The 16,406-nt window shown below is 36.6% G+C and overlaps 1 protein-coding gene across 1 annotated transcript in view; it reads right to left on the bottom strand.

Annotated features, from left to right (window-relative positions):
- ADAMTS6 (ADAM metallopeptidase with thrombospondin type 1 motif 6) overlaps positions 1 to 16,406 on the bottom strand; it is a 174,954-nt gene that overhangs the window by 61,638 nt on the left and 96,910 nt on the right. The window contains exon 12 of the mRNA XM_089495161.1: positions 2,631 to 2,738. Within this exon, the coding sequence (XP_089351287.1) occupies positions 2,631 to 2,738 (108 nt within the window). The remainder of the gene's footprint in view (positions 1 to 2,630; positions 2,739 to 16,406) is intronic.

Genomic DNA, 16,406 nt, shown 5'->3' with positions numbered 1-16,406 from the left:
AAACACCTGGTTGCCAGGAAAAAGTTTACTGAGCTTTTGACCACCTGAAACAGCTTCATGGAAATCTGGGGAAACTACAGTTTTCTGCTCAACAAAGGCTTCTATGATTTGCTCTGTTAATAGTTGTACAGATGATCTATTTAAACAGAAGCATAAAGTCTCTTTTGCAAGAGACAATAAAGAAAGCATATATCCTCCCATCGCAGTAGAAAAACAATTTAGTTATCTATGTATATAATTTACATAGCAAACATTCAATGTCATCAGTAATGAAACAAGATTGCCTTTTAATGTTTTTAAACAGGAAACATATTAGATATTTACCTGTGATAGTTCTGCAAGTGATTTCTGCCCAGCAATACATTTGGGATTGTTCTTGCTCAGATCATAGATAGAACTTTCTAGAAAGTATCAGGTGTGGTGAAACACTAGCCCAGGGTTCTCACCCATTTACTGCAGATCTCATTAACAATGTAAGGCACAAGTCCAGAATCTTCCTACTTCGACTTAAACTTAAAATACCAAGTGATAACCTAACATTTGAAATCCCTGAGCAGAGTTTTATAGAAAAATGTTGGTGAATGAAACTGATTGAACAGAACCTTCTGAAGAACAGTTATATAGAAACAATATATGGTCTCTATGCACTTACCAAAAAAAAAAAAAAAAATCAACCATCAGACTGTATCCAAACATGGTCTTCAGCATTGCTCCTTTAAAACATTAAACTCCTTTGGCTGGGATACCCAAAGCAGGATATTTAATGAACATGGGTAGCTACTGCTTATGATGCTGTTCAGGAGAAGTCCAAAATAATCTGACATGGTATGTGTACTAGGGAATGTGTGATGTGTCTCATTAGAGTGAATAAAATTTGTGTGACAGCAAATTTTCAAAAGAACAAAAGAACTCTCAGTTTCTCTTAGAAGCCACCTGAATGCTAACATTGTTGTTATTTGATCTTCTACCAATTTTGGATCATAGACTACAAAAAGAATATTCATCCTGTCAGTGTAAATTCTACACGAATAATGTTCTTTCTGCATAGATGGCTAAAGGGCTATACAGACCACCCCAAAGGGGCGGTCTGCAGCCGACCCTTCACTAAAGATGATGCTGTTATCCTCAGTCATTTTCTTTATTTTACTAGGAAGTTCATACTTGATTGAAAGATATTTGATATCCTACCATAGGGCTGAATATCTAAGCCAGGCCTACTTTAAACAGGTTGGAGACTAGTCAAGTGTCCCATATGATTTGATAATTTTTTTCTTTTAGCTGAATGAGAATATTCCATGCAGAAATATCTGACGTTTAATAAACTGTAAAAAAGTTTTCCAGCGAAGCTACCATCCCCCTCCCTAAATTAAAAGCAGGCAGCAGACCAATAAGTAGCCTATGGATCAAGACAAACAGCCTGTGTAGTAGAATAAATCAGAATAAGACTGTATTCTTACAGAAACATATATACTCTATAGTGATAAATGTTTGTATTATCTCTGAGGGTTTGAGAAGTATGATTTTGAGCAGCATCTGCTCTCACGGCAAATGGTAAAACAAATTTTTATCAGAAGATAAAATCTACATTTTTTCTATTTGCTTAGAACAGTCCGTAGTACCAAAGAAAGAATGAGCCAGAATTCCACTAGGAACCTGAGAGGAGCAGTCTGTAGAATTATAAGAGTGATTTTCTCTGATTCCTAAAGGCCAGAATGTAATATGTTGTGTAGCTACTGAATATACATAATGCGTATATGAAAGCAGATGATCACATTAACACTTTAATATTGAAACACAGAGTGCAAGGAAGTTTGGAATTTCACAGAAATACGAACTACAACAAAAGCAAAAAATGAAAGCAGCTTTTGAATTTCAAAGAATCAGTTTCAGAAGTAGTTTAAAGGTTATTTTCACATGCATACTTCTGCGATCTGAATTCTGAAGAGCTGGGCTAGCTAGGTAGAGTGGTATCTTCCTCACTGAATTCAACAAGAATGCCAGCACACTGGGGGTAATTTTCTGTAACAATACTAAAGTTCTGCTGCAGAACAATAAACTAAGGAAATGTAGTAATCTGCAATATGCTGCAGATGCTTGGAAGGGGTGAGTTGACATTGATTATGAAAAGTATGTATGGCAATATAATCAATCAGTTCTAATGATACAGTGCTGTTTGTATTTCTCACCCCTCCCTTTAGTTAGTTCTGAGGAAGTGGCTACTTTAAGTCAATCACAAATTCTAAGTTCAGATGAGAGGCAAACTGTGTGACCTGCTAAGAACCTTCTGATTTGAAATGCCTAGAATGTTCCTCATGCTCAAAAGATATATGCTCTCAGGTTTATAGTGGCTTCAGAATATGTGTTCTAGGCAAAGCACAGCACTTTCTAGAGGGTTCTATCTGTTGCCTATACAATAAGAGATACTACAACAAAGGATCTTAAACATTAGTAAGAGTTTATATTTTAAAATAAAATTACTGATTTTTGTTTTGTTCCATGAAATAGTCCATTCATAAAAAAAGAAGCCAGCATTTCATTCTGGTACTTTTACACAAAGTGTATATTTCTGAGATATGCATAACCTAAAAATATTTCCTCAGTAACTTAAATTCAAAGTAATTTGAACTCACCCCTTTTTCTATGCTTCCACTTTGGCAAAGAGTACCCTCAGCTGCTGGAATACTGTTGGTAACACAACGGTTACTTTTGCTGAGACACCAAAGCTCTCTACACACTTCCTGGGAAAGAAGGCAAAAGCAAGTTGTTCAGAAGAACTGAATAGCATTTATCCAGAAGCTCCGTAAGATACACATATTTCTCCTGAAAGTCTCAGATACTTGTCTATAATAAAACAAACTGAAACATATTTTGGAACATTGATCAAGGTGGATCAATTCACATTAGCTTTTTAAAAAAACCAAGGTAACTTCTTTCCTGAATGTGAATTTCTTGTAGCAAAACTGTCTGAATTCATCTAGACAGGACATTCCTGTTGGGGCTGCGTGCAGAAAGCTCAACATAGATAAGTATAGCAGTAATCTCTGTTTGTGATAAACCCTGAAGACATCTGCTTTAACACATACAAACCCCAGAATGAGTTACTTATGTGAATTAGCCATCAGTCTGTGATAGTTTATCAATACAGTTTAAAACTATCAACACAAATCTTGAATTGTGTACACAGATAATCTTTCTTCAAGGAGGACTGTTTACATGTTTCCAATACAGATCCTTCAGGAGAACTAATAACTGCCAGTTCCAGTACTTAGGGCTGGTCATAGGATCTACTATCTGGCCAAACAAAGAAGGCTTTTTGGTACCTTAGATGTAGAAGACATATTTTCCTGGCCAGCCATATCCACTCCCAACACTGGAGCTTAACGTAATTCTGTCTCCCTTTTTTGACTGGAAGTTACCTTTAGCCCTAACACTTGAAGAATGCTTTTTTATTCTCCTTGGGACAGTTCCTCTCAACTTGCCCTGCACAAATCATCCTTAAGCACAACAGTATACAACAGCTAGTGTAGATCAGCAGCTTGGGCCCCTCAGTACTGTGCAAAGAAGGTGAAATCCTTCCTTTCATAGCACAGTGATGGCAGGAGGAAATATTCGGCAGGGCTTCAACCCTGTCAGAATAACCATTACTGACCTTTTGCTACAGATTTCCCCAGGAACCTCAGAAGTACTGCAGAATCTTCTCACATTAACAAAGCAGGGGGGGAAACACAGAGCTGCCACTGAGGATATTCACTTTCCACTGTGTTTCTACTAGTAAACCTATGAAAAAACTACTATGAGGACCTGTTAGCATGATTGGTCATCCTGGAGTAACAACTCCCTCAATTTACTTCAGCCTCTGATTTGTTTTTGTTTTTTGTTTATGCAATCAAAGAGTTGAAAAAGTAGTAACACCAAAAGAATATCAGGGGTTTCTTACCAGCCCTCCTATGCCTTTAATAGAAGGTTGGTAACTTTGGTGGGTCCAGGGGAGAATTTTCTACTCTGGGGTGAAATGCACTACAAAAAAAGCCCTCCCCCACCCCAAGAAGGAGCAGACCTGGAAGGTGTTGGAAGTGTACATGTGATGCTGGGGGGGGGGGGTGAGAGTATAATGTTAAACAGGACAGGAGGCTACATTCAACTTTTAAGTGAATCACCACCATTTTTCCAGGATAAGCAAAAAGTTTTAAATTATGCTTTTATTTTAAATTTTGTGAGTCACTTTGGGTCTCATACCAGGACAAAGGAAGAGATAGAAATTGAATAAATAAATAAAAACCTTATTGTTCTTCTTTGTGGTCTCTATGAATCATACAAATGGTTGATTGGAATGCTAACTCACTGGTGGAGAGTTCCATATCAGGATGATGGCAGTCCAGCATCAGCCCTCAACCTGGCACTGAGGTGGTAGTGGGAGACAAAGCTGGAGGGCTGTGACTAGACAATTTATCTGCAAGTTATAAGGACCCTCTTCAAGAGCACTGTCGAACACTGAAATAGCTCTTGATGAGTGAGCTTGAAGGCCCTGTGGAACATGCAGTTTGGAGTCCTCATAAAAGAGCACAAAAGTCTCCACAACAGTCTCGACAATCTATTTCAAGATAATTTGTGATGAAATTGGAATATCTTTCACATGTACAGAACATCAAACAAAAAGGAAGGATCCAATGTGAAGTGGTGCGGTGTGGTCCAATAAAATGCAAGTGCTCATCTCACATCCTTTTTTTTAACAGAGTGCTCAGGTTTTGAACAAATGTAAAAAGAGTAAGTTCCTATTGAAGGTGAAAAGAGGAAATTGCCTTTGGGAGAAAAGAGATGTCTGGGCAGAGCACCACCTTATCCCTATGAAATGTAAGGTAACCTGGCAATGCTCCTTCTCCTGCTTTTTTAGCAGAAATAATGGCTACCAGAAATGCCATCTTATCAGTAGATAAGTAAAGTAAATGTAAGTCTACTATAGCTACAGGCCCAAACTGTGGCCTTGTGAAATGAGCAAGAACCATCAACAGCAACCAGCGGTACTGGAGGATAGAGCTTTTTCAGTTCTTCAAGGAATTTCTTCACCAGAGGGTTTGTTACAATGCACCAACACTGAGAAACAGTCTAGATAAAAGGGAGTCAGATAAACTTCCACGGATGAAAAAGATGGATGAGAAATTTTGAGATACAACAAGGGATGGAGTAATTTTTTTTAGTAAATACTAGTAAACATTTTTTTAAAAGCCAGTAATATTCTTCTTCTTTATATAAATGCCAAGAAATTTCTTTGGAGAAAGTGGACTAATATTTTGGTAAGCAGGATTTTTCTAAAATTACATATTATAAAGGACAGATTATGAATGCTCCTGTAATGGTAAAGAAGATTTGTGATATGATTATGTGGTGTAAACAACTAAAACAGGAAAGATACCAGGGCCAAATGATTTGTTGGCTCTCTATAATTCATGTTTTGAGGATGGGCCATTATTGCCTTTACAACAAACAATGAATACTATTTTGCAGAAAGGGAGAATTCTGGACAGTTGGAAACAGGTAAGCAAAGCATTAATATCAAAAGAGGACCAGGATCTGACAATAACTAAAAATTACAGCCCAGCATCATTATTGAAGAATTACTATAAGTTGTTTATTATGGTTTTGGCTTAAAGACTGAAAATAATTTTCAGGACTTTTTACATGGCGATCAGTATAATTTTTTTCATAAAAAACATCAGAAATGTTTTAGCTATTTTGGAATATTTAGAGCTTCACAACAAGAATCAAAATGCATTATTATTTTTTTGGAACATGATTTTTTTTTGACAGTTTGAACCAGACTTTGTTGTTCACTGTTGGAAGAGATGAATTTTGGGGGGAAATTCATTCAATGAGTTACATTGATGTATACTTCATAAAGCACCCAAATATTGGTTAATGGAAAATTAATAAAAGCTTGAAAAAATCTAAAAGGTAACAAGACAGGGGTGTCTAGTATTACCACTTTTAAAATCTTGATTCTTGAGCTTTTAAACAGAAATATAAGAGATGAGGAGATAGTGTTGGGTGTAAGGACTTAAAAAGACATATACAAGTTAAGGGCATTCACTGATGATCTGGTGATAGTTTTGGAAAACCCACTGGAGGGCATACAAGTGTTAATGGAAAGTTAAGTGCATTTGGTAAGCTGGCAAGTTTTAAGATCCATACTGTATCCAGTTATGGAATGGATATGAGTTTCTCTTCAGGTTGTCTCTTTCTGTTTTTTGGGGCAGTGATCCAACTGTTTCTGATTAGAAGAACTTGAAAGGCACGTTGAAGCTTGAGTCAAATCTCATTCTATGGTACTGGCAGTTGAGGTGCAGGATACCGTAACGCTTCCTGTCCACAGCTGTCAGCACAAAGATGGATAGTTGAGCCCACTGAGGCAATACTTGCATGTTTATATTTGCAAAGAGCCCTCAACCTCAGTCAACAGGATTAACAAAGGCAAAGTCAACCAACAGCGCCATTGCAGTTTGCTTCGCCTTCACTTTTGGATTGCCACATTTATTAACTTTTTTCTTCTTAGGGCTGCCTCATCATGCTGTACTCAGGAGCAGCAATGCTTCTTAGAGGCATTCTCAAGTGCTTTTCCTGGAGTTAGGGAAGTAAGGAACACACTGCTGATTATTACAAACCTGTAGTTGAGATTGGCCATGTAGGATCAAACATGATGGAAATCAAGAAGACACAATAGCAAAAGTACACAGGAGTAAATCATGGACTTGGGCAGTATCCAAAGCCATAACTGGATGGGACAAGAACTTAGTCAATGGAGTCAATGGAAGCAGAGCAAAGCTAAGGGCAATATCTTTGGCCACCAAATCAATGGAGCTTAGAGTGTCTTCCTAAGAGGCCACAGGTTGAGACTTGTACTCTTTGCCTAAACAGACACTCAGAACATCCATCTGAATCATTGCATTCAGAATCATTGCACCACAAGTGATGTAGAGTTTGAAGATGGCTGTAGAGGCCATTTGGTGATGGAGGAACTGAAAACCAGAAGCTGCTGAAATTCATGAAATATTAGAAATCAGTGAAATAGAACTAGAAAAGAAAGTGAAGTATCAACTGTAAAGAAGCTCAGTGGAAGTAAATTGTGCACAGAACATTCCAGTCAATGCTATTCACTTAGTAGACAAAAAGGAATTGAGGAAAGCTAGTTAAGTTGCATCTAGACATGTATGTTGAGGGAGTAGGGGCAGAGTTCCTACCAAAAATGTTCAGCTCTAGAATGTTCTGTGATGGGCTCTGCATAGATGAAAACCCCAACAAGACCCAGGAAGAAGAATTCATACTTTTTTTGTCAGATCATTTGGCCAAAGGGTCATTGGAGGGAATCTGATGGGGTTGTGGCCTTGACAACTGTATGCAGCCTCAGGGTCACACATTGCTGACTCCTCCTGCAACACTTTAACATGGCAACAACGATGCAACTAGTTAAAGACACAGACAGCTTGTTGGGGCAGGGGGTGGGAGAATTAGCAACTTTATCTTGACTCACCACTTTCATTTGAGGATAGGTTATCATTTTACTTATAGTTTAAATTACCAATAAATGAAGTTAAAAAACAACAAATAGTTAATTATTCAGTGTAGTCAGGCAACATGTTTGACAAAGATGTACAGGGGTCCTTATTGATGTAGATTTGTGTTGCAAAATATAAGTATAACAGGCTTCTTTTGATCTTTCACAAAAAGAAATTAGGGAATAAGGATCCTTTCTGTTCCTGACACATTTACTGGTGTTAGATCTGCATCCTATTGCTGCTTCAATGAACTTTGAGTAGGTATATAGATGTTCCCTGATAGTTCTTATTTAAATCCTGAGAAAAATCAAATATTTTCAGCTTCTCACATGAAGCTAACTTTGTATAATAAATAATAATAATAATAATAATTTTATTTATATTTCCCGCCTCTCCCTGTGGATTGAGGCGGGATTACAGCAAAAAAATCAACAATACAAAATGCAAATACAATGTTATCTAAAAATACAAACAATAAAATGGTCAGCAATACTGCTACCAATCATTAAAATATCCAATTGTCATCTGTTCCCATATTATTGATTCAGAAATGGAGGTGTTCTTTAGGATCAATTATAGCAGATCAAATGGATAGGCCCACCAGAAGAGATCTGTATGAACCTGACTGAGTGGTCTTATAACAGATTTCCAAGAATTTCTGTTGCGGGCTTTTGTTCACAAATTTTCAGTGTCTGATCATGATAAAAATAAAAACAAGAGGACAAACCTTTACACCCTCCCTTCAAGTCTTAGATATTCTACTTTTCAATGAGTGTCTCCTGCCACTGACTCTGTTTGCAGGCAAAGAGCTGTGTGATCATGTTCACTGTATGTCATGTGTGTTATGGAGCTGTGTGGAAGCCTATATTTTTCCAGACTCTCTCAGGGTAAGAGTATTTCATTTTTAATTTCTCCCCTTTAAAAGTGTCATCTAAAACATATCCAAGATTTGGCATACAATAAAAATATAACTTAAAGGGGACACTTAAGGGGAACTTTAGTAAGGCTGTTAAAAGCTATAAAGCTATTTAAAGCTCTTAAGCTCCTATTGGTTCAAGAACATTTATCCTGAAAAAGTAGTGAAATTTGGGGGAAATAGTTCACCTAAATTTTGGTATATGATTGTATCTTACATTACATATACACTGAATAACTTGTAATTTACAACTAAAAATCCCAAACAATCCTACTGGCCATCTTAGTAAAATCATGGCTAATCTTCTCTTATGAAAAATAATCATAGCATAGATTCTGTACAGCCGGGGACCATGATTTTAGTGCTTATAAAAAAGAGCACAGTAAATAGAAACAGAAAATTAGGAAATAACATTTGAAAGCTTTCTTTGTTATCTCATGATGTTATAATAGCTAGAAGAAACAAATTTTTTTAAAAAAGATTGGCACAGCAAGGGAGCTTTGCAACCCACTGAAGTGTAAAATTCTCACCAGTATCATAGACATAGGGGTGGAACAGATAGGCCATACAAAACAATTTTCATCCACTTTGAAGGTGGGGCATTTAGATGATGCACACCTCCAAAGCGGGTAGAAACCAGACTGAAGCTAAAAACTGGAACAAACAGAACCTGGGATAGTTCATCTTAGTATGGAAGATGCACATCTTCATGCCTGCATATAAATGCCCCAACGTGAATGTCAGGCTGTGGCAAACCAAAGAAATCAAAGTGCACCAACTCCAGTGGATGTAATTACAACATACACAAACCAGACAGTCCAACAGGGGGGCATGGGGTAAAGGGGTTTCCAGGGGGCATGTATGGGGGGGCCTCCATGATTGTGCTTTGCCAATGTACTGTGCACCAATGCCCTGTACTGGTGGAGCATTGCATGTGCAATTATATGGCTGATCAAAGGGGTGGCCATGCAATGGGATGCCATCTAGGTGGGCAGTAGGAGGTACTTGGGGGTCACTGGAGATGCGTTTGTGTGACAGTGCACATGCATCGTGGGGAGGCAACAAAAAAAATTACCCAGCTGTGTGGCTTGCTCTTCCGGGCAAGACACTGCACTAAAGAATCACCATGACCAACTAACTGTTCAATAATTAGCAGTTTTAGGCTCGTTTGACATCATGTCTCATCATGTTCTCTTTCACCACCCATAATAGGTTGTGATACAATCTCTGCACCATATAGTAAGAAGAGAAGAATAAAAGGGTAGAGTATTTGAACATCTGCATAGGAATGTTGATCCTTGTGAGGACAGAAATGTTTTTAATAATCTGAATTCAAATCCAGATAGAAGAAGTGACTATAGTTGAGAAAGCATCCCTTATGGCCACAAACTGGGGAAAACCTAGATAAGGAGTACCATACATACAAAAGGAGTATCACTGGCTATCACATGGAAAATTCAGCCTTGTGCTAGGGCACAGAGAATAGCCTGAGAGTTTTCTGTCAGCCCCTGCACTAGCATGGTGTGACAATGGTAGTCTAAACCACATTCCAATAGAAACTGAAGCTTCCAAGAACCTTCTTTATGTTGTTTGCAGTTCCAAATCACTGTGAATTTGCCTGTGAGCACAGACAAGCAAGTCTGTTACATGTATCACACTGTGCATTCTTTGTGCTGACTCTAGTTTCTGTAACAATAAGGATATGTGATGGTTGGGTGGAGTAGGATGTGGTGATATTTCACAATGATAAAGTTCAGATTTACATTAAGAGTAATGCCCTCAGCATGATATTCCTCACGAAAAATTTCAGAAATCATTATGACAAATGGGTGTCATAATAAAGTCTTGTTTTTGATGATGATGACAACTCTAAAAAGAAAATGTTATTAAAATATGTATAGTCTTTGATTTGTAGAACAACAAAAACACTCAAATGGCCTAGAGAAAAACTTTGCAATTTTAGTATGGCTTATGGGAAGGGGGAGAGTTTGGCAAGCACTGAGCTAGACATATAGAACAACAATACCAAATATTCTCATGCAATTTTCACTTTTAGGATCCATAATCACTCCTTTGTTTCTAAGTATCTTTTGGTTCAATATAATAAAATGTTTAAATGCCTGTTACTTGAATATCATGTGTAAAATGATATGTATGCTGAGTTCAGTATAAACAAAAATAATTAAAATAAAAAATATACTGAACGCAGAAAGAAAAAAAGCCACCAATACATACTGTATATCTCTGCCAAGGGTTACTATCACTTTTAGTATTTGAACTTGAGATTTTAACATACAAATGTTATTATTATTTTTTGTTAGAATTTTGTTAGAATTTAAAATTAAACAGTCCAAAATGGCTTTCTGAATTCACTGCAGTTTTGGAGATTTCTGACCATTTTTATTATCACCTACTTAATTTAATTTTTTAAGAGCAGGAAATAATTAAAGAAAATTCAGGTTACAGTAATTTTTCTGAGTAAGCACATTCTCAACATGAACTGAAAACCTTTAAACCTTTAAAAGCAAAGACACAAGTTATATAATTGGAATCCAAACACTGAACACCCCAATATTCTGTAATTATCTTTCTTCAAATATTTCCTTAAAATGGCAAGTGAGAGTAATATTATTTTTAACCTAATATTTATACATATACATTGTTTAAAAACTAAATTCAATACCAAAACCATTAAGTTTCATTCAGATCACATTAACTTCCAATATAATATATTTTACTCACTTGAAGTTGCACATACGCCCATGTGTAAATTTTTGCTACTTTAAGTATAACAAAACACCAATTAGTGACCTATGAACTACAGATCAAACAGTAGTACAATTAATTTTATTTGGGAAGCAGATTTATGATTACTGCACTAAATAAATCTGACCAACATCAAATAACTCTAATACAGAATTAAAGACACAAGGCTGTATTTGACAGGTTGTTCTTCTAACAGAACCTGGAACATTAGATTTAACTAATTAATTTGTGAAGTCTAATTACTGGTAAGGGGTAATTAAATCATTGTCACTAGCATTGGGAAAGTGGAAATCTGATTCCAAGTCTTAATTATTAATGAATGTATTGATAGAATCATTCATCTTACAAAGGAACTATGCAAATTACTGATAATTGTTTGTTTGGTTGTCACTATTGTTCCCTAAATGCATGTTTTATTATTGGTTACTTTCTTTCAGTGTATGGGTTTATTAGCGCACATGTAACCCTTTTAATTGCTGGTTCACCTGAGTGGATGGGGAAACCCTCAGGAAGAGACTGTTCTTGTAGAGTTCAGAAAGAGAGGAAGAACTCAAGCTGGAGAGGAGTTGTGGTTGCCAGGGCAAAAAAGTAGACATTTTTTCCATTGAAGAAGGTAATGGAATTTTCAGTTTTGTATTTAGGAGGGAACAAAAGGATAAATTCTTTAAAGTACAATTTCACTATTGCATTTGCATTTATTCTGTCTTTTTATGTAGGGCTTTAAGATTGCATCTAAATGTTGCAACATTACTGGACAGCACAGGCAGACGAGCCCTACAATCAAGTCCTGCTTTGGTCCCTTCTTGGATGCACAGAGCTTTGGGGACAGTGTATATGTGCTAAACTTCATCTACAGTGTGTCCTCCATATTCACTGGGCTTAGGGAAGCAGGACTCCTGTGAAAATGGAAAAAACACCATTACAAAACTCTTGCTTTTTTTTAGCTGAGAGAACACCTCTCTAGGAATCTCTAGTTCCTCCAACACAACTCTGTGGTCAACATCCGTTTAAAGTTCAGCACAGAATTGTGCTGGAGGATCTACAAATGTCTACAGAAGTGTTCTCTCTAGGAATCTTTAGGTTCTCCAGTGCAACTTCTGGCTAAAGTTGACCATAGAATTGTGCTGGAAGATCTAGAGAATCCTAGAGAGAACATATTAACCAAAGCCATATAATCAAAGCCACAAAAGCCAAAGCTACAAATGTGGAGGGCTGACTGTAATTTGTTATATTGTTGTTAAAAATATCATGGGACTTAAATTGTTATTGTTTTAGTAATATTTACTTATAGTTGGCCCAACAGAATCCAGAAAGAGGTACACAAACAGAAATTCTTGTCATATGCATACCCACTAAGAAGTAAATCCTGCTGAATTCAATGGACCTTACTTCCAGGTACATGTACAGTGGACCCTTCCCTTATATGGGGGATCCGTTCCAGATCTCCCCCCCCCCATGTAAGGGAGAAAGCACGTATGCTCACACCTTTGTTTTCCCCCTGCGCAGCTTCCCGGTAGGCAGGAAACCGTGTGTGGCGCATCCGCGTATAGAGCGGGCACACTGTATATAAATTTGCAGCCAAAAGATTTCATCAGCAGAAATATTGAAGTGACTATGAGGAACAGGAATTTCAGGTCTCTTCCATGTATTTGGATCAAAGGAACTTTAGTTATGTGCACTGAGAGTGAGAGAGAAAATAGAGCAGCCACTTCACAACATGGAAGGAAGGGGCAGGCAAAAAAAGTAAGAGGCAAATTTGAGAGATCTTGTTCTCTCTTCCTCAGTTTCTCTCTCATACACCTCAGTTCAGTTCTCCAAAATCTGTCTTCAGCTGTTTACATTCCTCCACTCAGGAGGCATGCAGCCAGAGTTGCTTTTTCTTTTTCTTTTTTTAAGAAACAAAAAATCAACACTGAACTTTCTGAAACTCGTCTTCTTGAAGCTATACCTGGAACAAATAATGGGGCAAATATCTTATGAATTATCCTATTGGAATATTGAATGTAGTTATTTAAACCTTACTGGGTGATTGCAGAAATGAATTCAATGGTGTTTAATACCAGATACTGGAAGTCACTAGTTATACTTGGTAGACTACGTATGTGCTAATTCATTTCTTCATTTCCCCAGAAACAAACTGACTTGTTATGTTTTACTGTGCAGGGCAATGAATTAGCATACTGGCAGTCAAATTTAACCAGTTATTTCCAAGGTCAGAGTCCTAAATTTCATTTCTTGGCTAAATAAGGCTGCAATCAATTGAGACTCAATGATGCAAAGACAGTTAGCATTTCAGCCAAGAAGGGTTAATTTTCTGATAATTTTACTTTAGTATGGGCTAGCTGAAAGGAGATGGTCAGATATAATAACATTATCAAAAGTTGTATAAGGATCAAAGGAACTACCTTTTACTGAATTAGGCCATTAGTCATTCCTGTTCTGTCCGTTTTGATTGTCAGTGATGTTGCAAGGCCCCAGCAAGGCCTGAAATGCTCTCAATTAGAGATCGTGCATTGAAGCTGGGCATTCCATACACAAACCTTGCACTGTCTCACATCTCCTGTCATAAAACTAAAGTATAAACCAGAGTTTTATTTTTAAAAGCTTTGACCCTGGTCCAAAACACTTGCTCAGAGGAACAGGTTGCATATATTCTACTTTGCACATACATTTATCTTCCTTTGTGTATGGAATGTGCCAGCTTCAATGCACAATCTCTAATTCAGAGCTGCTACTGCATGGTATGACAAACCTGATCTCTTATTGAAGAGCCCTAGGAAACTAAATTTGATGCTAACAACACTGACTATAAGTTCATTGTGGAACTTACGCTGTCCAGAAAATATTTTTAGTAGCAAAATGTTATATTTCTTTATTCTATAAAAACACTACATATTTTAATCACATATGTGACACAAATTATTCGGACAGAGCCCTTTTACAAAATATAAATATGTGCTTTGTACTCTGTAGACAAATGGACAGAAAGACTTAGTCTTATTTTGTAATCCTGCCTCCTTGTATTCTGATAACTATGGATTTGAAATGTTCCTTTAATTCCCATTATTTTATCAATAACAACTCCAAACATCTGTTTCCAATAATCTGGTGTGAATATCATCTGAGAATTCTGACCTAGAAAGGTCATGCCCAGAGCCACAATCAGCAAGGATGCTTATGTTTTCAAATTGATGTGAAGTGACCCAATAACCTCCCTTCCTTTTATCCATAGGCATCCAATGAAGTAAAGAATGCATTTATTTACAAACTTCAAATAGATGTTAATCATGCTATCTGAAAAACTTCATAAAAAGTTATACTAGCAAAATCTGCAATCAAATCAGTCATTTCAAAATCAGCACCTGCATGTGTGCATCTAACAGCTAACCATTCTCTGAAAAATATGTGTAATTGTAGTAGAAACATAAACTGAAGCTGTAGCCTTTCACAAGATCAAGACAAGATAGATGACAACCTGTAACGGTGTATCTTAGGGCTCCATGACTTCAGTTTGGAATTCGGCTGCTTGTATTTGCAGTAAATTAAAGAAAGCTGAACCCATCTAGAGAGAAAAAACAGCAAATCAAATTATCTTCCTTTTGCCTATATGGTATATATGATGGAGCCTTTTTTTTGCATGTCATGCAGAATTTTATATATAGGCATACTGAAGTTATACATGTAAATGATCTTGCATAATAATAAAATAACACACAGCTCAGTGTACACTTAATAGCACTAATATCAACATGCTGTGATGGTTCCAAAATCTAGATTCTAATAAAAACTTTAAAGTTCTAGAAAATGAAATTATTTCATATTCACAATATTGAGAAAAATAAGATGGGAAATACATTAATAAACACATTATAATAAAGTTAGAATTTTATTACAATAAAAATTTACAATATCTTTAAAATATTACCTTTCCTTCAACATGTGCTAATCAATAATATGCTGCACCTCTTGATGAGCATTTGTTAAAACAGAGCATTAACAGAATTACAGATTCTGATTTCCAATTCAAAGCTGCAAAATGTCCAGCTAGATTTACACCCTCATATCATTCATACTGTTAATCACATTTTTATGTATGTGAGGGTGAGTATTACAAACGTATGAACCTCGGAAGGTTCAACATATTTGGTTAGGTTCAGATAAGCACCCAAAAATTACACATCTTATGCTCAATTTTCAGAAATGCTCATTATGAAGCGGTGCAGCATGTTATCAATTTCATACATGCTGAAGAAATTATGATATCTTACTTTAAATTCCGACTATATAATATCATATATTCTCATCTTATTTTCCTAAATATTGGGTGCTTATCTGAACCTTACCAAATCTATGAACCTCCCACCTATCAAGTGAAAAACAGGTTGTTTTTTTCCTTCCAGGGACTTGCGTATAACCTCTACGCCAGCTGCCAACTAGCTTCATAACCATGTCCTGCTATTCCTTCCCCTTGAATATTAATGAAAACAAAAACTGGATTCAAAATTACCAAGGCTGTGTTTCAGACCCTCACATCACTATAAATTTTATCTGTAGAATCTCCTTGGTGCTTTTAAAGATGTCTGACACAAAAAAAAGAGTCTGGATTAAAAGTACCTTTGCAGCAGTCTGGAAATTCAGAGTTAGGAAACAAGAGACAAAAAGAAAGACTAGTAGATATGCGTAGGGGAAAAATATGGCTCTCAGTTAAACCAATCATTCAAGCACAAACATAGTTAATTAAAATAGTGGCATAATCTTTTGGCTGTTTTGAGAATGATCTAGCATTCTCAAGAATGCTAAAAACACTGCTAGACAGAAGCAACCTATGCAAACAGTTGGGAGAAATAATTCCATATCTTATATTATTACTTATTTTATATTTACACTGGGTTCTACCAAATTGTCATTACTCCACTGACAAGAGATCTCTGTCAGCATGACTGTAAAAGAGACAGTTTTGTGTGGGAGTTGGCCAGTTTATCACATCTCCTATCATATCAGCACACACAGCTTTGCAACACTCCCTCCACCATTCATATGGACATCCACTCACCCTGGCCTTAGGCAACATTTTTCTTCCTGTCTTTGTCCCTCAATGACTACAGTTAAAACTGAACGTATCACCTTATCACCATACCCGACACGATAACCATATGGCTATACATACAGTCTGATCA

This window comes from Sceloporus occidentalis, unplaced genomic scaffold (genome assembly GCF_023333645.1).
Source record: "Sceloporus occidentalis isolate IW3139 unplaced genomic scaffold, rSceOcc1.0.p SCAF_1, whole genome shotgun sequence".
In the NCBI taxonomy this organism is placed as follows: Eukaryota; Metazoa; Chordata; class Lepidosauria; order Squamata; family Phrynosomatidae; genus Sceloporus; species Sceloporus occidentalis.
Note: the sequence above shows the minus strand (reverse complement) of the source record. Positions and strands in the feature narration are given on the sequence as shown.